This window comes from Syngnathoides biaculeatus, chromosome 5 (assembly GCF_019802595.1).
Source record: "Syngnathoides biaculeatus isolate LvHL_M chromosome 5, ASM1980259v1, whole genome shotgun sequence".
In the NCBI taxonomy this organism is placed as follows: Eukaryota; Metazoa; Chordata; class Actinopteri; order Syngnathiformes; family Syngnathidae; genus Syngnathoides; species Syngnathoides biaculeatus.
Genome location: NC_084644.1, coordinates 23,587,846 through 23,609,032, shown reverse-complemented (window position 1 = coordinate 23,609,032; position 21,187 = coordinate 23,587,846). Strand labels below are relative to the sequence as shown.

Sequence of the window (21,187 nt, the reverse complement as noted above, 5' to 3'; positions counted from 1 at the left end):
AATGCACAATCAAATAAGTAAACATTTATAAACAATAGGATTAATCAAATTTAGTAAATAAATTAAAAATGCTGAAAATAAATAAGGATGTGAAAAATGGCAGCTTCTGGCTTCAGTGTTGAGAGAGCAAAAGAGCAAGTCTATGCAGATTACAGAGAAATAATACTGTATTGCCAATGGGACCATCAGACAAACGGTTTTTTAGTGCCAGTACAGTCCCAGAAGCCAATCCAGCCAGAAGAACACCTTCTTTCCCTTTTTTTCACTGGTGATCGTAATGAGCATGGGAGGTATAAGTCCCATCAAACAGACAGCTTGAAAGGAAAAAAAATCAAGTTGGACCGGTTCACTTCAATCATAAAAAAAAAATAAAATAAAATAAAAAAACTACATTATTGAGAAGAGTGGTTCACAAACTGAGGTTCACGGAAAACCAGTGGTCCCTGAGGTATTACTTCGGGGTTGAGAAAATGTAGTTGTAATAAGCAATCATTTGTTGTTGGGCATCCCTATTAATGGGGGCCAGCCCAGCACACCAATAAAACGACTATACAATAATGATAATAAAACTTTTTACTCCTTCCTACTTTAGCTCGGGCTCACCCAAAGGCTCCAATTTGATTGACTTACAGGATCATGTCATCAGATATTCATACGCGTTTACAGTATTTTAGGAATTTTTCAAGCTTTTTTTTCTCACATGCTGGTGGGGCAAGGCAGCCTCTGGGCCGCAAAGCGCCACACGAGATCCAACAAGGTCTACAGGGCACGGCTCATGACACCACCGGTCATAAAGCGATTCAAAAGAAGTGCTTCCTTTTCAGCATGAGAAAGGACATTATGTTGGAGGAAAAGGATCAGAACGACCTCGGTCGTCTTTCCGTTTCTGCCTTTTCAACAAAGGGTCATTCGGCCATTGAACTTGATGCCCAAGGATTTACTGACACCTAAGGGTAGAAACAGCACATTGCAACACAGACAGCAATTTCCATTTTATTTTGTGGGTTTACATGAATCAACTGTAGTTCGGCTTTTATGCATTCCTTGTGAGTTTTGGGGGGACACTTTGGCACTTTGATGGCATGTCAAACGCCTTTTTATAAGCGCACTGTTATGATTCGATTAGATGTATTGTGCCATTATGTCTTGTAGAGATGAGAGGACACTAAATGTGCCCGAGACTATGCTCACGTCTCACAGGCGACTATTACCTTCCGTTTTCTCCACGAGCACATTTAAAGTGAAACATAGTAGACGTCTCTGGGAAATTAGCAAAAGCAAATTTGCGTCAAGGAAGGCCTTAAGGTAACAATTGGGAAATAATTTAAAGCATAATATAATGGAAAGCAGGCATGTTGGGAAACGGGAAAATTAATTACAAACAGGTTCGATTTCTCCCCCCCATTTGTACAAAACTAGATTTGAGTTTTGAATTGTGTTTCCTTCACCTTAACTGCTTGTTGCTGTATTCTTGTCTCCTTAATCCGCCGTTTGCATGTTCTGATCATTTCAGGATGCCCTCAATTTGCTCCGGCGTTTTGCTGATTCATGACGCACTTTGGAGCGCTTACCGCCTGCTATTGTTGCGATGCTTTTATTTTGAAAGTCTCGACTGAAAAACGGGCCGCCATTTCGTTGATTTTGATGTGATCGGAGAGAGTCAACCCCTTCTCATTTTGTCATCCCTCCAAATACCATCAGGTCAAACTTCGGTTAACATACAAACAAATCTATTCAAAGGATATTGGCCTGGGTCTAATCGTTAGAAGCCCCTTTTTTTTCGTCTTTCCCATTAAGAAAGCTGACCGGTATGGACCCAAGCGCTCCTCCAAAGGAATGGCCAGATGAGAAGTCCTCCATGGCCCAGGCGCCTCCGCCACCCTACCAGGACAATCAAAACCTGGGTTACCCCCAGCCTGGGCCGGGATACCCCCAGCCGGGACCGGGTTTTTATTCTCGTGCCCAGGTAAACATTTTTGATAAATTTTTTTTTCCAAACGTGTATGTATTTGTTTATATTGTACAAGTTGTTCTTTTTCTATTTTTGAGTAGACGTTAACAAATCGATTAATGCTCCTACTGCTAAAAGTTATTCCACATTTTCCTCGACCGAGTGTTGGAACTAAAACAGATGAGAATTTTCCTGGGAAAAAAAAGTCATATTAAACACTAATTATTTCCCCTAGCCTTCTGTTGGATTAATTGTCCATAAAATTTATCTCATATTTGCTATTTTGCTTTGCTTAATATGCTTGAATATTATAATGCAACAAGGAAAGGCACATATACTTCCCAACCATCACAGAGTCTTCTCCTGACTTTTTTCGACAACTCCCGCCAATTCGCTGACTCTTTTCGTGGAGCAGAAGCTGTCGATCTGGTAAACCAGATTGAGAAAAAACACCCAGAATCACGCCTCACGACCCAATGAGATTTTAACACAGCTAACAAACTCCCTAAATATAAGCAGTACGTAAAATGTCCCACGAGGAAAAATAAAACTCTAGACCACTGCAATACTTCAGTTAAACAAGCATATCGTGCAATTCCCCGTGCTCACCTCGGCTGTGCTGATCACTGCTTACTCTACTTAATACTTACATACAGGCAAGCACTTCAGTGCGCGAAGCCCTTGGTAAAATCAGTTAAAAAGTGGACCAACAAGGCAAAATTTGAACTTCAAAGCTGCTTTGATTGCATAGACTGGGGTTTCTTTGAAAATTCTTTGAGCAGCCTAGATATATTTCCGGATATTGTTAGTATGTCAGTTTCTGTGAGGAGAAACCTTACAGAAAGGTTTTGTGTACCAACAAAAAAACATCTGACTTACTAAATTAACATTGCAAAGAGGGATTATGCAGCTAAACTGGAAAAACATCTTGGCCCTGATGACTCCAAATTAGTCTGGCACGGATTACAATCACTCGCTCATCACAAGTGATGATCCCCAGTAAACAACGATAGTGGGCTAGCCGACGAACTGAACAGCTTTTACTGCATATTTGAAAAGGACACTTTCACTCCACACACCCACTAAGGCGCACCACCGTGCACTTCAACATCTCCAACTCCACCATTTAACATCCATGACCCCTAACGGGACAAGCCGAAAGGAAAAGAAGAAGAAGAAGAAGAAAGCGACATGAGGCAGATGCAACAAAAGATCAACAAAGTACCAGGCCAGACCTTGTGTCCCCATCCTGCCTTAAAGTCTGCACAGACCATTTGGCTCCTGTCTTCACAAAGATCTTCAACCAGTCACAAGAACTGTGTGAAATACCAACCTGCTTCATACGCTCCACCATCATCCCGATCCCATAAAAAGTCTTACTTAGGTCTTAATGACTACAGGCCTGTTGCCTTGACATCCGTGGTCATGAAGGCCTTGTGCTGGACCACCTCAAGAGCATCACAGGTCCCCAGCTGGACCCATTGCAGTATGCCTATCTGCACTGCATCTTGAATATCTCAACAGCGAGGGAACCTATCATAGGATACTGTTTGTGGACTTTACCTCTGTGTTCAACAGCACCATCCCCGAACTGCTCTCCTCTAAACTTCTCCAGCTCAGCGTCTCGCCTGCCATCTCCAAGTGGATCTACAACTTCCTCACAAGCGGAACACAACAGGTGGAGCTGGGGGACACCACCTCATCCAGGCGTTCTAACAGACTGTTTTCGACTGACGCCACACACATTCCGGTTTAGAACGCGGTTACCATTTTGGTTGGATGAATTTGAGGAAAACAAACCGTAACTAAACAGGAATCAGTTCAAGAAGGCGTATGAATGTGGGTGCACAGCTATGTGATCGGTTGCTCAAACGAAAGTGGGCGTTGTAAAGCGGCTTTCTTTCGACTGCTAGCTGTGATCAAGAACCAGTGCGACAAAACGGAGCAGTTATCAGCCAAACGGCGACAACTGTGGCTGTCTCGTATCAGCAGAGCCGATCTAGCAGCCAAGTCCTTCCCTTATGTCGGAGTTTGCTCAGAGCATTTTCCTCTTGATAAGTATTGGATACCTTTTAGAATTTGTCACCTACTTAGCAATAACTAAGTTCTGTGAAGGAGAAGTATTCTTTAGGGCCAAGGGCCTACATAATACAATGCATGTCTCCAAAATCTGTATTTTCTGATTTATTTTAATAAGTTTGCAAAAATGAGTTGCCACACCGCTAGCTGTTTCATGAGTTGAGTTAAAAATGTAGCCGTGGAAGTGGAGAAAGAGGTGTAGGCTCCACTTGGGACTCGTCCCAGTCGAACTTCTCTCTCTCCTTCTTGGTAACAAAATCGAAAATAATAATCTACACCTCTTTCGTTGGTATAATCAATATAATCTAATACAAGGCTGACTGTAACCACGCAAATGAATACTTTCGACAGCATTCACTCAGAAATGAAGTAGCCTCAACCTACATATTTAATTTGCATTGTGCGGTACACCAACCTTAAGGTCAAGTGTCGTCAAACAGATGATTTTTGGTATATTATTAATGAAAAACCCACAGCCAATATGGTCCCATGTGTTTTTTCACCACAAAACATGATTTTGACATACAGCTTTTTCTAACTCCCACCATGAAAATCCTATCAGGAATTTGTTTTCAAGAAGAAGCAGGAAGTGACGTAAAGGACAGCGGCGCCCCCTCGTGGACTCGTTTGTTTCCATTAGTTTTACCTCCGGGAAGGTAGCTCGTTGTTCCTTTGTGTTAGCCAAAATGCCGGCTCATTGCATTGCTGGACATTGCTTGAACACTCGGGAGAATGGAATTACCCTTCATAAGTTTGAAATAGACCCTGTTCGTTGTGAAAAATGGATTGCACGGGTGCAGAGGACGAGAGCTTCGTGGGTTCCAATTGACAGGTAGGTGTGTATACAGCAACAACAAAAAAATGAGAGTTTGGGGCGGACCATGTAATCAGTCTCTCTCATAACGTAGCAAAAGATCCGCGTATGAAATGTGTTGATGTGCGCATACAGGTCCAAAAAAAAATAATAGTTTGGGCGGACCACGTAATCGGTCTCTCTCATAGCGCAACAAAAGATCCGCGTATGAAATGTGTCGATGTGCGCGTCGCCCAGCCAACAATGTCTCAATAGTGTTCATCGCATACTGCGGTGACTTTGAATATACTCCTAAAAGCACCACCTCCTCCTTATATGCCACGATGGACGCAGAAATGCAGCCACACCGGCTGAGGCGCCGCGTTCAGCGGTCACGTCTTCTGCGAAGGCTGCGCGTCGGGCTTTGTGACGGAGGCAGCTCTGAAGAACCCAGCAGAGAATGCGTTACTCAGTCGCGTGCGCGCATAAAGCGCACCGGCTCGACTGTGAGCACCCCCCGAAAGCCACACCGGCTCATCTCCACCGCGGAAGTGGATCGGACGGGATGCGGTTTGGCCGTGATGGCATATCATCTGAATATGGCTCGAAACAATAGTGTAATATTGCCCTGGTAACTTCACTCGGTTGTGTGGTGTTGTCCTTTTCGGAAAGAGCTTCAGTGTCAGAAGGGGCGTTGGAAAAATCCGAATATCTCTGTTGTTCGGCTTCCGCAGTAGCAGGCACTGCGCGTTTTCAACAGCGGAAGTGACGATGACGTCAAGGACAGAGAACGCGACTAATATGGCGACCACTTGGATGTCGAGGGACACTCAATTGCGCAACTTTGTGCATGGATGATGTGCTCGCCACTCACTTTTTTTTTTCGTGTAGACATCGAAGTAAATCCTGTTATATGTATTTTTCATTACAATATCTATTTTAGAATGTTTATAGGGATGACAGTCCCACTTTAGCAGTGTGGAGACACAGGTTGCTTAGAATGGATACCGCCGCAACACAAACCGAGCCATTGATGAATTGGTTGTAGGCCTCCAGACCCTTTGTAATTCTTTAGTTGGTCCACGGTTTAAGCGCTTGTCAATAAGAGGATACAGTTGACAATGTCTGGATAGGTTACCGACGCTCACAGTTTGAAATTCTTGTTCCATTTGTGTTTCGCCAAGGCATATGGGTCGATATTGTCGATCAAAGCACACTTCTTGGCGTAATGGTTTCTTGAAACAACATCTAATGAGCCCCGATAACTTTCCAAAGTCTTTTTAGCCATCATACGTCACTTTTAACAGTTGTACGAACATTTATGTAACTCCGGTCTACGCAAAAGCAAGAGTGAACGGCGCGTCAGTATAGTGAACCCATTCAACATGGCCGCGTGCCCTGGATGTAGTCCTGTGGTCAAAAACAGTCTATAGCACGGGGCACCCCAGGGTTGTGTCCTCTCCCCTCTACTCTTCTCACCCTACACAAACGACTGCACCTCAAGGCACCTGACTGTCGAACTCCTGAAGTTCGCTGATGATACCAATTGTCATCGACCTCATCAAAGACGGCAACGAGTCTGTGTACCGTCAGGAAGCGGCGAGACTGGAGCTTTGGTGTGGCCAACACAATCTGGTGTTGAACACTCGAAAAACTAGAGAAATGATTGTGGACTTCAGAAGACATCCTTCACCACAGCTGCCTCTTATGCTTTCCAACTCTCGTGTCCACCGTTGTGACCTTCAAATTCTTGGAAATTATATTCTCACAGGTCCTGAAGTAGGAGACGAACATCAACTCCATCCTCAAAAAAAGCCCAGCAAAGATGTACTTCTTGCGGCTTCTGAGAATCATGGCCTTTCACAAGAGCTGCGGACAGAGTTCTACACAGCGGTCATCCAATCACTACTGTGTACCTCCATCACAGTCTGGTTTGGGGCTGCCAAAAAAGATCAAACTCCGACGGGCAATCAAAACCACCGAAGGGATTGTCGGCACCACCCTACCCACCCTTGAAGACTTGCACGCCACTCGAACGAGGACCAGAGGGGGCACGATCTTTTTGGACCCTCCACAACCTGACCACCAAATCTTCCAGCTCCTTCCGTCGGGTAGGCACTACCGGTCAATGAAAATGAAAACTAGCAGGCATTCAGAGTGTTTTTTCCCTCTTGTAATTAGGTGATTAAACTCTTGATCACCAAACCTATGATTTTCTGCCATGCGCCGTTGTTGGGACACACCTTCACATCCTGCTGGTCCAATCGGTATCAGTATTAGTAATATATACTATTGGATGATTCGTCACTTTAAACTGGTTCCTTTGCACAATTGTCATTGCACTGGAGTATAACAGTGAACCAGAAACGGGTACGGGCACTCTGTACAAGCATAACATAATGTGGGGCGTTGACGCACTCTTTACTGCTCTAAATGCTCGACGATGCTGCATCTTGCACATCTGTGACTCTTAGAAGGAATTGTTCCAATTAACTGAATGTCTCTCGTGCTTTGTTCTTGTTTGTTTGTTCTTTGTTCTGAAGGTCGTACCAGGGCGGCACCGACTGCCGGAGACATATTCCTTGTGTGTTGTTACATACTTGGCCATTAAAGCTGATTCTGATTCAGATGAATTAAACTGTGTAGAATTATATACACACCTATTCTTTGCAGGAGTCAGTTTATCCGCCACCATACGGCGGACAGCAGCAATACACGGCGGGTCAACAATACCCACCCCAGGCCGGCATGGTCACCATCCAGCCCACGGTGCTGGTGACCAGGGCGCCGCTGGAGACCCCCGTCAATGACTACATGTGCTACTCCATCTTCACCATGCTGTGCTGTTGCCTGCCCCTCGGAATCGCCGCCCTCATCTACTCAATTAATGTAAGTTGAAGTCATTGTCAGCTTTTACACCCAACCCCCATTCATTAGTATTTCCACATGGATCTCTTATACGCACCTCACTTTTCTTAACGAGTTTTTACTGTACCTTGGACATCCGCATATTTGGCACCTGCAGATGAACCTTTACACTGATTTGTCTCCAATGTTTGTCTTTTTTTTTCATAAATTTGTATTCCTTTTATGACTGGGACCAAACACAAAAACCCTTAATGGCAGTAAAAACATTTTTCAAATGCATTTATAATGGCCGTGATAATGGCTATCTGCACATTTTCTATATTCGGAGTGCCGCCTCCTTGAATAGCGAGGGACACACACCACCCTGAGGCCATAATATTAAACATTAGGATCCTGTACAGAAAGGTCACTGTCCGTCCACAAGTTGTTGGGTGGAAACGTCCTCTTTGATGTTCCATTGAGTTCGGTTTTGGGGCTTCTTTAAAGGGGAACTCAAGCCATTTTTGGGGGAAGGTTTAGAATACGTTTTATGTGTCCCTGCTAGTCTAAGCACAGTATTCTCATTTATATTGGAATGAGTAGTAAAAGCGATCAGTTAATCAGTTTTCATTCATCTCAGCGAGCCGCCATGTTGGACAATGTCCCCTTCTGCTGTCAACCGAAATTAATGCCACATCGACCCCCGCTGGTTGCGTCAGCGAAATGCGGAATGTCACGAATAAAACCCAAAAAACAACTTACCAATGTATGTCGCAATAACATTTTGTTCAAGTAACCAGGTTTAATTACATTTTCATAAGAAATGTTTTCTTCTCGTTTGTTATGAATCGCTATCCTCTCAAATGAAAGCTTTATTTTGAAAGTCAAATTTCACCATTCATCAAACCATCCTTCCAATCACACCAGCTGTTCTTGGCCACGGCAAGGCTGGAGCGAATCTCATCTTATATTGCGGAAGTTCGCCCACACCTCATTAGCTTGATAAGTACAAAAAGTTGAAGATTAACTCTTATCAAAAGAAAAATTGCTGTACACGTGTCATTGAACTCCAGGTTTGAACTGATGCTCAGTTTTATTCTCTAAAGTTTGTCAATAATTAACAGGGGCAACTTGGATGATATCTTGTCTGTGGTTGTGTGTGTTCCTTATCACGCAAGGAATTTTAAGGTTACACACTGACACAAGAAGGAAAATACAATGTAGAAAGTATGGACAATGTGTACCTTTTAGCTTTATATGAGGTACTTCCTCTGTGAAACATCACAGTGTTTATTGACTGATGATTCTTGTAAGGCTGCACGATTCCCTCTCTGCGTCTGTTCCCAGAAGCTACGAGCAGGCACTTGAGATGTTCAAACCGCAGGCCTGCAAAACATTTTATTTTGCTTTCAAAAATAAAAGAAAACATTTCACATGCATTTTGTATGTATTTCTTTTTTTTAATCCTTTTTTATTGCCAGAATATATTTATATGTTATATGAGATTATTTAAACTATTAGTAAATAACACATTAATTGCTTCCAGTTGTCATAATCAGTGGTTTGACCTGTAATTCATAACGCTAATGGTAATTTGTTATAATTATGATTTTGCTGTGATTGGCTGACAACCAGTTCAGGGTGTACCCAGCCTCCTACCCAAAGATAGCTTGGATAGCCTCCAGTGCAGTGAGGATAAGCGGTTCAGATAGTGGATGGTTGGATTATAATTTTGACATTATTTTATTTGTTATTCAGGTCACTTGCTGGGATTAAAGGGTCATTGTAGATGAGTGAGTCATTGCAGTTGTATGAGGAAAGAAAATGTCTTTAGGGTAGGGTTCCATATATGGTCTGCTTTAATAATTGCAGGGGAAAAAAAATCTTCATTTGCAGTTTTGTCAAGACGAAAGTTCTAGTTCGTGTGCCGCTTTAAGACTTCGTGCAGTATTTATATCATGTACAGTGCTTTCAATTTAACTGATTAGACACAGTTTATTTCAAGTAACACATTGATTACCTTTGCGAGGCTTGACACCTTTACTGACTTCTTTACGTATGTTTCGCCTCTTGACTTTTTGAAGTTCAAATGTGTGGCGACGAATATTTTCGTCAAAACTAGATCTTTTGTCTGTGACATTTTCAAAGTAGTGAATGTTAGTTCAAGCGGCATGGTGGGTCAGCTGTAAAGTGTTGGCCTCACAGTTCTGAGGACCTGGGTTCATTCTCGGACTCACCTGTGTGGAGTTTGCATGTTCTCCCCAAGCCTGGGTGGGTTTTCGCCGGGGACTCCGGTTTCCTCCCACCTCACAAATATATGCAACATTAATTAGACACTCTAAATTGCCCCTAGGTGTGATTGTGACTGCAGCTATTTGTCTCGCAGTTGACTGGCAACCAGTTCAGGGTGTACCTTGCCTCCTGCCCGTTGACAGCTGGGATAGGCTCTGGCGCTCCCGCGCCCCTTGTGAGGATAAGCGGCTCAGAAAGTGGACGGATGTTAATTCAGTGACTAAAATAGCTTTTAGGGAAAGACAGCCAACTATATGTGTAACATCTCAGTGACTGGCTTTTTGGCGCTTTCTAGAAGTCAACTGGCATCGACTTGCTTTGGAAGACTCGCTGGTGCCAAAATAGGCAGACCTGCATTCTATCAAATATAATGAGAAAACACAGAGTATACTTTCTGTAATCAGAAATGTCTGGTAAACTTTATCTGAGATGTGTAAGTATTGTTTTTGCTATTGAATTATGGTATTCTCCACCCCAAGTTTGTGGTTTAAATGTACCCAATTAAGTGGCTGCAAATTGTTACCCTAAATTTATTGGGTAAATTTTAACTTACAGTGTAAGCTAATTTGAGCTCTCTTTGATCCACTCGACAGGAAGAGTAAACTCAATATTCTCAGACATGCTGTGGTGAAGGCACTTTGCTGTTTATATTCTTCCAAAGACAGCGTGAGCTAGTTTGTCCAGGACCGAAAGCACTCATTTACTCATGAATTTTATTTTGTAACACGTTTTACGGGATTTGTAAAAGTGATATCTCCAACTGTAAATTGCATTCTTTTCACATTACTTTCCCATCCAAGTTCCTGGAACGTTGCCGCGACAGCTGCGCGGAAAACGTTTTTTGGAAGCAAGAGCAAAAACATACTTGAGTGGATGTTGATTATGCAGAAATATTTCCTCTTTTCAGAATTGACTCAGGCAACATAAAACATACGTGATAAGAAAATGTTAGCATTGCAGAAGACGTCGTAGGTCTTAACAACATGTTTGTGGCTCGTTGTTGCCAAAATACCCAAAGATCCACAATTTCAGACAAATTTTCATTTCTTGCTGTGTTAATATTGGTGTATTTTAGGGGAAGATCTATCTCATGTAATGCAGCAGTCATCATTCCACCCCACATACTGCTGGCTAAATGGCAAGGCTGGTTTTCGTTAGAATGACAGCCAGCGGGCTGGAACTCAAGCCAGACGTCTCCTTTTCCATCTTCCCGGACAGCGGCAGGCTTTTCGTGGCCGCTTGGTAAAAGCAGAACCAAGCGTGTTGAGAACCACCAAGCACCCACGATTTTTTTGTGGCATAGGAATGCATCTTACGAATGAATATGTTTTTAGAAATAGCCAGATAACACAGGATTTAGTCTATTTTAATTTAACACTTGATGGGGAGGGTGGACCTTCAGAGGCGCAGCTGTTTGTATGCAAACTTTAACTTTTTTTATTTATTTATTTTTTTTGGGAGGATTGTTGTTTGACTTTGATCAGTGGCATACGATCTTTTTTGAATTTCCTGGACTTGAGTAATGTAGATAATACTCATAGATATTGCATTGAATTGATGTGTTCTTATTCTCTATCAATTCATTGATTGTAATGATCTCTGGTAGTTACCAAAATATGTTTCAGATTTCCTATTAATCAAATTTTTTTATGTTTGTGGGTGTATTCTGTCTGCTTTTGATTGACAGCTACAGATCATTTACTTTGAGCTTTGCTTCATAGATATGTGATCAGAAACCGTCAGATGCGATTGCCATATTATCATTGTGGAGGTTTCAGCCAATGCATCCAATGGCTGTTTATTGCTTGACCTCCAAAGCCCGCCATCATTCAGTGCCGTAAGAGATGAAACTAATGTGGGTATGAAAGACATCACCTTTGTTTGTTCTGTTTTTCCTAACCCAAATTCATTGTCATGAAAACCTTGAATAGGACTTCATTTGTGAACAGTAGCTCATATTTTACTCACTGCGTAACATCTGTCGATAATACACTTTTAGATCAACTGCTGATTTTTACACATTCAGTATGTTGCAAGTGCACACTTTAAATAAATCTTCCTTTAAAGCAAGTACATCCATGTCCATAAATGGGGGGATCACTTTGGACTTTCTGATTGAATAGGCACCTCTTTATTTCGCAGTACTTTACAGGAAAGTCCCAATGGCGTTGCCGATTATAAGAAACTAATTGGGGAAAAAAACTCAGTGATAAATGTCGGCAGTGCATTCAAACATACATACATACTTCTCTAGATACAGTGAAGAAACTAAGTATTTGAACACCCTGCTTTATTGCAAGTTCTCCCACTTAGAAATCACGGAGGGTTCTGAAATTTTCATCATAGGTGTATTCAACTGTGAGAGAGATAATCTAAAAAGAAAAATCCACAAATCACAATGTATGATTTTTTTAACGATTTATTTGTGGTATACAGCTGCAAATAAGTATTTGAACACCTGAGAAAACCAATGTTAATATTTGGTACAGTACCCTTTGTTTGCAATTGCAAAGGTAAAATCTTTCCTGTAGTTGTTCACCAGGTTTGCACACACTGCAGGAGGGATTTTGGCCCACTCGTCCACACAGATCTTCTCTAGATCAGACAGGTTTCTGGGCTGTCGCTGAGAAACACGGAGTTTCAGCTCCCTCCAAAGATTTTCTATTGGGTTTAGGTCTGGAGACTGGCTAGGCCATGCCACAACCTTGATATGCTTTTTATGGAGCCACTCCTTGGTTTTTCTCGCTGTGTGTTTTGGGTCATTGTCATGTTGAAAGACCCAGCCACGACCCATCTTCAATGCTCTGACTGAGGGAAAGAGGTTGTTCCCCAAATTCTCACAATACACGGTCGCAGTCATCCTCTCCTTAATACAGTGCAGCCGTCCTGTCCCAAGTGCAGAAAAACACCCCCAAAGCATGATGCTACCACCCACATGCTTCACAGTAGGAATGGTGTTCTTGGGATGGAACTCATCATTCGTCTTCCTCCAAATACAGTTAGTGGAATTATGACCAAAAAGTTTAATTGTGGTCTCATCTGACCACAAAACCTTCTCCCATGACTCCTCTGTATCATCCAAATGATCATTGGCAAACTTAAGACGGTCCTTGACATGTGCTGGTTTAAGTAGGGGAACCTTCCATGCCATGCGTGATTTCAAACCATGACGTCTTAGTATATTCCCAACAGTCACCTTGGAAATGGTGGTCCCAGCTCTTTGCAGGCCATTGACCAAGTCCTGTCGTGAAGTCCTGGGCTGATTCCTCACCTTTCTAAGGATCATTGAGACCACACGGGGTGATATCTTGCATGGAGCTCCAATCCGATTGAGATTGACCGTCATGCTTGGCTGTTTCCATTTTCTAATGATTGCTCCAACAGTGGACCTTTTTTCACCAAGCTGCTTGGCAATTTCTCCGTCACCCTTTCCAGCCGTGTGGAGTTGTGCAATTTTGTGTCTGGTGTCTTTGGACAGCTCTTTGGTCTGGGCCATGTTACAAGTTTGAGTCTTACTGATTGTATAGGGTGGACAGGTGTCTTCATGCAGCTAACGATCTCACACAGGTGCATCCTATTCAGGATAATACATGGAGTGGAGGTGGACTTTTAAAAGCGACTTAACAGGCCTTTGAGGGTTAGAATTGTAGCTGATAGGTGTTCAAATACTTATTTGCAACTGTATCACACAAATAAATCCTTGAAAAAAATCATACATTGTTTTTTACGTTTTTTTCTTTCTAGATTATCTCTCTCACAGTGGACATACACCGACAATGAAAATTTCAGACCCCTCCTTGATTTCTAAGTGGGAGAACTTGCAATATAGGAAGGTATTCAAATACTTATTTTCTTCACTGTATATCTATAGATTGTCTTCTTGTGGTGGTCGTCCTCATTGTTGTGAAAGGTAGCAGCTCTTGCTGGTCTGAGGGTGGAGCCGCACTTTTCTTCGCTCTTGTTTGAACAGCCGCATGGCATGAGACGTGTCTACTTCATTTCCTCCCTACAAATACCACTGTTAGTCTTCCAGAAATTTCTGTCTTCCAAAAAATGCTCAAGATAACAACCGTAACTTTGTAGATGTGCTGGTCGATCTTATTAAAGGGGAAGACTTGTAGTTGAAAGATTGGATTTGAAATATATCTAGTGTGACACCAGTGCTGCAACTTTTTTTGTACACCTCATACTTGACCCTGCATGCAACTTTGTCACAGTTGCATAATGTGGGCCATCAGGCAACAGGTGGTTAATTTAATTTACAATGGGGGTTGTTGGATGGTAACCAAACATCCTAGCTGTCAATGGGAAGGAGGCCGGGTAGACCGTGAACTAGTTGCCAGGCAATCGCAGGGCACTTAGAGACAGACAACAGTCGCACTCGCAATCACACCTAGGGGCAATTTGGAGTGTCCAACTAATGTTTTTGTGTATGTTTTTGGGACGGAGTGCCCGGAGAAAACCTACGCAGGCACGGGGAGAACATGCAAACTCTTCTTAGGGTACCCTATCGGTCCTTTGTGATATGATGGATCATATATCATCAGTTCTCTGTGGGGTCATTGTGTACAGGGTGAATCTATAAATGGAATGACTGGTGGTCATCGGAACTAATTAGTGCGGTACAATACCGTATTTGAAAAAAAACTTTTGTTGTCCACTCCTCAACACAAATGATGTCTGTCGTCTCTAAGGTGGTAGATGCACTGTGCAACTCCATCCCCTCCCCATTTCAAGTCTCATATTTTTCAAATACTAGTGTATTTGATGTGAATTCTTTAGATTAAGAGTTGAACAGCCAGTTTCGTACCTCTTCTTTTCTAAAATGCCCTGTACATACCTGAACATCATACTAATGTTCAAAGTGTTTTACATAGTAAAAAGAGGGAACATATTCTGTAACTCTCTTTATTAATGTTCCTGTATCACGTAAGTGAAATAGCCCATATTTGTTTTTTCAGTTGATGTTTAAAAAAAATAAATAAATAAAGGTACATAGACGTATGGCGTTGTTGCATGTACAGTATAATACTGTACGTGGTCCCATAAGTGCCTGTTTGGGTTTGCATTCCACCCAAGCATTATCTTTACTGCTTGTCCTCATAAGGGCTAGAAGGTAAACTGGAGCCTATCCTAGCTGACTTTGGCCAAGAGGCCTTTATATAACCTTTACTGGAGATTACCCAACCGGACCGCTCCCTTTGAGGTTTTTTTTTAGTACATACAGTACATACAGCACATGCAATTGAGAGATGCACATTGCTTTGCTCTTAGCTTTTAGTGAACTTGAAAAAAAAGCCTCCTGATTCACGTAGATGCCACATTTAGAGGAAAACCAATATCCGAAATGTACAATGTGAGTTATGGTTAGTTACTATTGCGTCAGCACAAAATGATACAATGTACTAGTATGGACATTTTAAGGGCTTGTGAGTTTTGTGATGTTGGAGTCAAGACATCGGGGCAATAAAGCAAAAGATATTGTTTATCTCCCACTATCAGGCAAGGGCTGGAAAGGAAACAAGAGGAAACATTTGAGAACAGAGGAGTTATTCAAATGGGGAACGTTGAACTCCATCTGCATCTTTGCTAGCTGTGCTACCAGAAAGAACCCCGATAGGTCCAAGAGTCAAAAAGAGAAAGAAACAGAGAAGAATAGAAGAGTGCCGGAGTGATTTGGGTCTTGTTGCTGGAATGCAGCTGGCCTACTTGACATTCTCAATTTGGTATTTCTGCCACAATGGCCAAGAGAGCAAATGCCCCAGCAAGGGCGTTATTGTGCAATAAAGAAGCTACACTTGAATTTACCAGAAAACAACTCTCTCTATGGCAAGATTGAAAAAAAGAAAAAGTCCCATTTCTCTCTTTGTTTGTCCAATTACATCGTGAGGATAAGCAGTTTCTACGATGAGCCGCTTTTGTTCTCTACCAAGAACGAGGCACGGGACAATAAAAAACGCTTTTGTCAGGCCACACACACGAGAACAAAAGACATGACTCTGTCAAACTCGCACTTCTGGTGCAAGACAACCCTTGTCAATAAAACGTGGAGAAAAAAGGTCTAAAATAACAAATTTTCTGCTGATTGGCTAACAACAGTAACAAAATGATCACAGCAAGCTATTGTGTTTTCATGCTTGGCAGTGGTGATAATAAGCAGCTTGACTAATTACTGTGTGCTTTGTGTACGATTTTCTAATAACAAGTGTCCAAACACAAGCGCAATTACAATCCTGACATAGTGTAAAACAGAAATAAAAATTTGATATATGATTTGCAAACTTTTTTCAACCTATATTCAAATAAATCCGTGACAAAGACAACAAATTTAATGTTCAAACTGATGCTTTATTTGTAAATATTCACAAATTTTGAATTTGACATGGAAAGGGCATATTTAACAACTGTTGCGGCAACTTTCCTCTCAACAATCACAACTGAGCATACTAATTCTTAAATGTTTTTCGCTGCAGTACTTTCCCAGTATTGCTTGATGTGCAACTTCAGTTGCACAATAGTCCAAAAACCACACTGTTGTAACAGACAAACAACGTGACTTGGAATTTCTTGCTGAAGTAAGCAGGGACGTCCCTAAAAAAATGCTTGCAGCGTTTTTTGTGGATGTATGACTTTTGCTTTACGTCGTAAAGTTTTAATTTGGCTTTGTAACTGTAGCAACGTACTGTGCGAACTGACAATTGATTTCCTGAGCCCACATGGCAAGTTCCTTGACACAATGACACAGATTTGACATTGATAAGGGTTAATATGAGTAATGCCAAAGACATTTTGGAGGATCAAAATTTTGAATGCAGCAGCCTCTGGATGATCGGGACAAGCGGCGTCCTGTGACTGTGTCATCAAGCAGTTCTTTGTTCCCCAAATCCTCAGCTTGCTCTCATAGTTGAGCATTTGAGGAGCACGGACAATATCAGCCAGTGTTTGTACTTTCGGCTTCATGGCCAAAGATATGATCAGTATTTCCTATCCTCATGAAGAATCGCCAGTTGTCACCCAGGTATTATACATTGTCAAATGGAACATTGTAAATAATGAAAATGGATATAAACTAGGTTATAGGTCCATGTGGTTCTAAGGACATTGAGCCTGATCTGCCAATACAAAGGAATCTTCTCAAATGAATGAGCAATAAGAACCTTTCCTAATTGAAAATCAAAGTGGGATTCACAAGAAATGTTTAAACTTGTCCCGGCCCTACCTGTGTGGAGTTTGCATGTTCTCCACGTGCCTGTCTGGGTTTTCTCCGGGGACTCTGGTTTCCTCCGACACCCCAAAAACATCCAACATTAATTGGACACTCTAAATTGCCCCTCGGTGTGATTGTGAGTGCGGATGTTGTCTGTCTCTATGTGCCCTGCGATTGGCTGGTTGGGTGTACCCCGCCTCCTGCCCGTTGACAGCTGGGATAGGCACCAGCACTCCCCGCGACCCTTGTGAGGATAAGCGGCTAAGTAAATGGATGGATGGATGTCTAAACTTGAAATTGTCATTATAATGATGACTGTATACATGCTTGTAATTTTAACCACTTGCATCACATCAACCTTCCCCATGGAAATGAATGGAAACGCCATTAATTTGGTCCAACTCCTGCCCCCCAAAAAATGCACTTTATGTTTTAAATTGTACAGAAAATTTAATTTCATAAAGTGTAATTATTAGGGATTTCACATTTTTCACACAATCACATTTAGAATTGCCACGATATAATCTTGGTCTTGTCTCGGTATTATACAATTAGCCGTTTTACTTTTGATCCTGATATAAGAAGCCATACCACCTAACCGAGCTCCTTGTCCGCTTCACTTCCTTATTTGAGTGTAAATGCACCTGATTGGACGCTTGACCTCTGTGACTGTGCGGGTACCTCACAAGAATTATATTGATTGACTGACTGGCTCACTTGACCGAAAAGTTACGTTGGAAGGGATGCAGATTGCACAAACATTGCAAATTTGCTACCGCCTTCTATCCCAGTCATAGTGTCACGTCGCTTCACAAGCGATTGGGGAAGAGGTGCCGCGTGGTTCGCAGCAAATGTAGACCCAGAGGCCAGAATAAGGGTGCCGGTGAACCTCCACTTCACGCAGCCCACATCCTGGCCGTCACCGTCTTGTTGAAGAGATGTTCCAGCGAAGTATACTCCACATTAATGTCACGCCTTAGTGGTGTGATACTGAGAGGCTGCTCAAAAAAATAATCTTAAAAATAATCAACAAGAGGAAGAAAAAACAATAATTGCCATCTGTTCATACATTTCTGACTACATGATTTTGGGGGGGCTGAAGCACAGAAATCATTGTTATTAGGCAGTATCCAATTTCAAATGTTTTAAATGAAAAGAAAAAAATACTGGTAAATTAGTACACAAATAATTTCTCAGTGGGCAGTTTTGTCATTATGAACATAGCATGGTTAATGCTCTAGCAATGTTGTCTTATCGAGGTGCCATGGATGAATGTAAACATTGGATGGATAGATGATGTCATTTTCCCAAAACCTGTGGGAAAATGAAGATAAACTATTTAAGCCTCCGAGGAGGACTTTTTTTTGGTTTTTTTCTCCTATGTTTGGCTTTTGGCTCCATTTGTACTCTGAGCCTTTCTGCAATATAGTGAGTCTGACTGCAATACCTCAATCGTACCGTCAGATTAATACTGTGATAAAACCAAACTTCCATCCCTTCTTACTGTATACGGTCCCCTCCAAAAGTCCTTGAATGAAAAGGTAAATTCCTTTATTTTTTGCTGTATACCAAAGACATTTGGGTTTCAGATCAAAAGATGCGACAAAAGTTCAGAATTCCAGATTTTATTTCATGGTATTTACACCTAGATGTGTTAAACAACTCATGAAAGAGCACATTTTGTTTGAAGCCACTCACTTTTCCAGTAATCAAAAATATTGGAAGAGACATATAGTTAACTTTAAGGTGGCATAACCCTTACTTGCGTCGAAGCTCTCCAGGAGTGTGTCGTATTACCTTTATTAATAACTTTACGGTGCCACAGAGCAGTCAGAAAAATAAAAGGAAGAAGAAAGAGTTGTTAGAGAAAAAGACCTGGAAGAAGCAAGCGTAACGGTTAGCTTATCTGGTAACTATTGTACATCGCTTTATCATTTTTAGTCTGATGAATGAGTTGAATAACACATGTTATTACAAACATCCAGTTGCTTCACTATTTGTGTCTTGACAACAGTTAGGTTCAGTTTGGACCACACACATGAGGATTCCATCCATCGATTCTCTGAGCTGCTTATCCTCACAAGGGTCGCGAGACTGCTGGAGCTTATCCCAGCTTTCAACGGGCAGGAGGCGGGGTACACCTTGAACTGGTTGCCAGCCAATCACAGGGCACATAGAGACGAACAACAGTGGCATTCACATTCACACCTAGGTGCAATTTAGAATCTCCAAATGATGCATGTTTTGAGGATGTGGGAAGAATCCGAAGCGCCCTGAGACAAACCCACGTAGGCACGGGGAGTACATCCAAACTCCACTCAGGCGCAGCTGGGATTTGAAGTCCAGTCATCAGAACTTTGTTGTCGACCAGTCGTCCATCGTGCCACCACATCAGGTGGTAAATTTAAAATTCGGATAATCAGTCAAGATCATTTTTTGGGAGATATCCAACAATTTCACCTTGATTGTAAGACGATGGAATACTCCGTTTTTTTTAAAATATGTTAACCACATTTCAGGGTGTGTTTGTAATGTTGTTCGGTTGTTCACACTATTTTTGACAAGTCTGTAAAACGTCTGAGTTAGAACCTTTCACTTCCCGTTTCAGTCTCCCTTCTTCTTATCCAGTTTCTCTCAAAGACAGCAGTTTTCAATTTGCTGTTAGCACAGGTTTCAAGCCACTTCCCAGAGCATCTTCCTAAAATATATCCCAGATGTGGGCATTAAATTATGATTCCCTTTCTAAAAGGCATCTGTAGCACAAATCATTGTTTATCATCCGTTAGCTGCAGCCAACTTACTGGGTGTAAATCCAATGTTTCTGTGGAGCAGGCAGCCTCAGTAATTGCATCTTTTCGTTTGTTCTTGTCACATCCAGCTGGGTCAATTAGTATTATACAGTATGTGATAGACTATCGCAAGACCATACATTCCTTGAAGTCTTGATACCCTTTGCACAATGGTCGTTGAACTGGACTATCAGTCCAATGGGGATTCTAACTGCTCTAAATGCTATAAGACTGCATCCTTTGCACAACTTGAGGCATAGAGGGTGTCCAGTTTGGTGGTTTCAGCATTACATCACTGCTATTTGCAGATGATCTTGTCTTTATCAAGCCGTGATCTCCAATGCTCACTGGAGCGGTTCGTAGCTGAGTGTGAAGTGGCTGGGATGAGAATCACGAGCTGTGGGTCATGACCGAACGAACAAACTGCTGGATACAAGCGCCGCAAGGTGTCAGTGCTCTAGCTTATGGCCCTGTCACACCATGACGTTCTGGTCAATGTTCTCTGAACATTTCAATCGTTCTATTTTTCAGTGTTCTCAAATGAGGATGACACATCTGGCGTGTGATTAATGTGTGTCTAACGCATGACTAATGTGTGTCTAACGCACGAGAAGCGTGTAACAGCGACCAAATAAGATACCCTTAAAAACCAGTAGCGTGTACTAACGTGTCACTGGCGCGCGACGAGCGATTTGTCAATGTTAGGCGCGCGTGTTGAGCGTGTGACTAAACGGGTGAATAACGGCAGAATAGCGTTTTGCTGGCGCGTAATTTTTACAGTGGAACGGGAACGAAAACGTTGGAAATTTCATACTCACTTCAGTTGTTCTCGTGAGTTTCACAGTCTCAGACTCAGTCAGAACAGTCAGCATCATGCCGTCTAGACGAAAAAAAGGTGGGGTGCAGACTTCAGCAACTAGCGCTGCAAGTAAGAATGCAAAGCATCGGTTTATATACCCATATATATGGACGTTCGGGAAACGCACGAATGACGCTCATTGGACTCCAAAGGACGTTGGTTTGACTGTCTGAAGCTAGGGGATTGTTCAGTGGTCGTTGACAGGTCGCCAGTGAGTCGTTCACTGCAAAGAAAACGATTAAGTAACAACCAAGTAAAGCTCGAGTTACGACTGACTAACAATAGCCAAACGCATGCAACGCTCAGCGAACCTTAGTAAAACGTTCCATTAACGTTCTTGAACGTTCTGCAGTGTTTAAAATTAAACACT

At 42.1% G+C, this 21,187-nt stretch overlaps 1 protein-coding gene across 2 annotated transcripts in view; it reads left to right on the top strand.

Annotated features, from left to right (window-relative positions):
- The first annotated feature begins 1,810 nt into the window (after positions 1-1,810).
- LOC133500457 (proline-rich transmembrane protein 1-like) overlaps positions 1,811-21,187 on the top strand; it is a 30,971-nt gene continuing 11,594 nt past the window's right edge. For both annotated transcript variants that reach the window (XM_061819136.1, XM_061819135.1), the window contains exons 1-2: positions 1,811-1,966; positions 7,497-7,712. In XM_061819136.1, coding sequence (XP_061675120.1) covers positions 1,811-1,966; positions 7,497-7,712 — 372 coding nt within the window. The remainder of the gene's footprint in view (positions 1,967-7,496; positions 7,713-21,187) is intronic.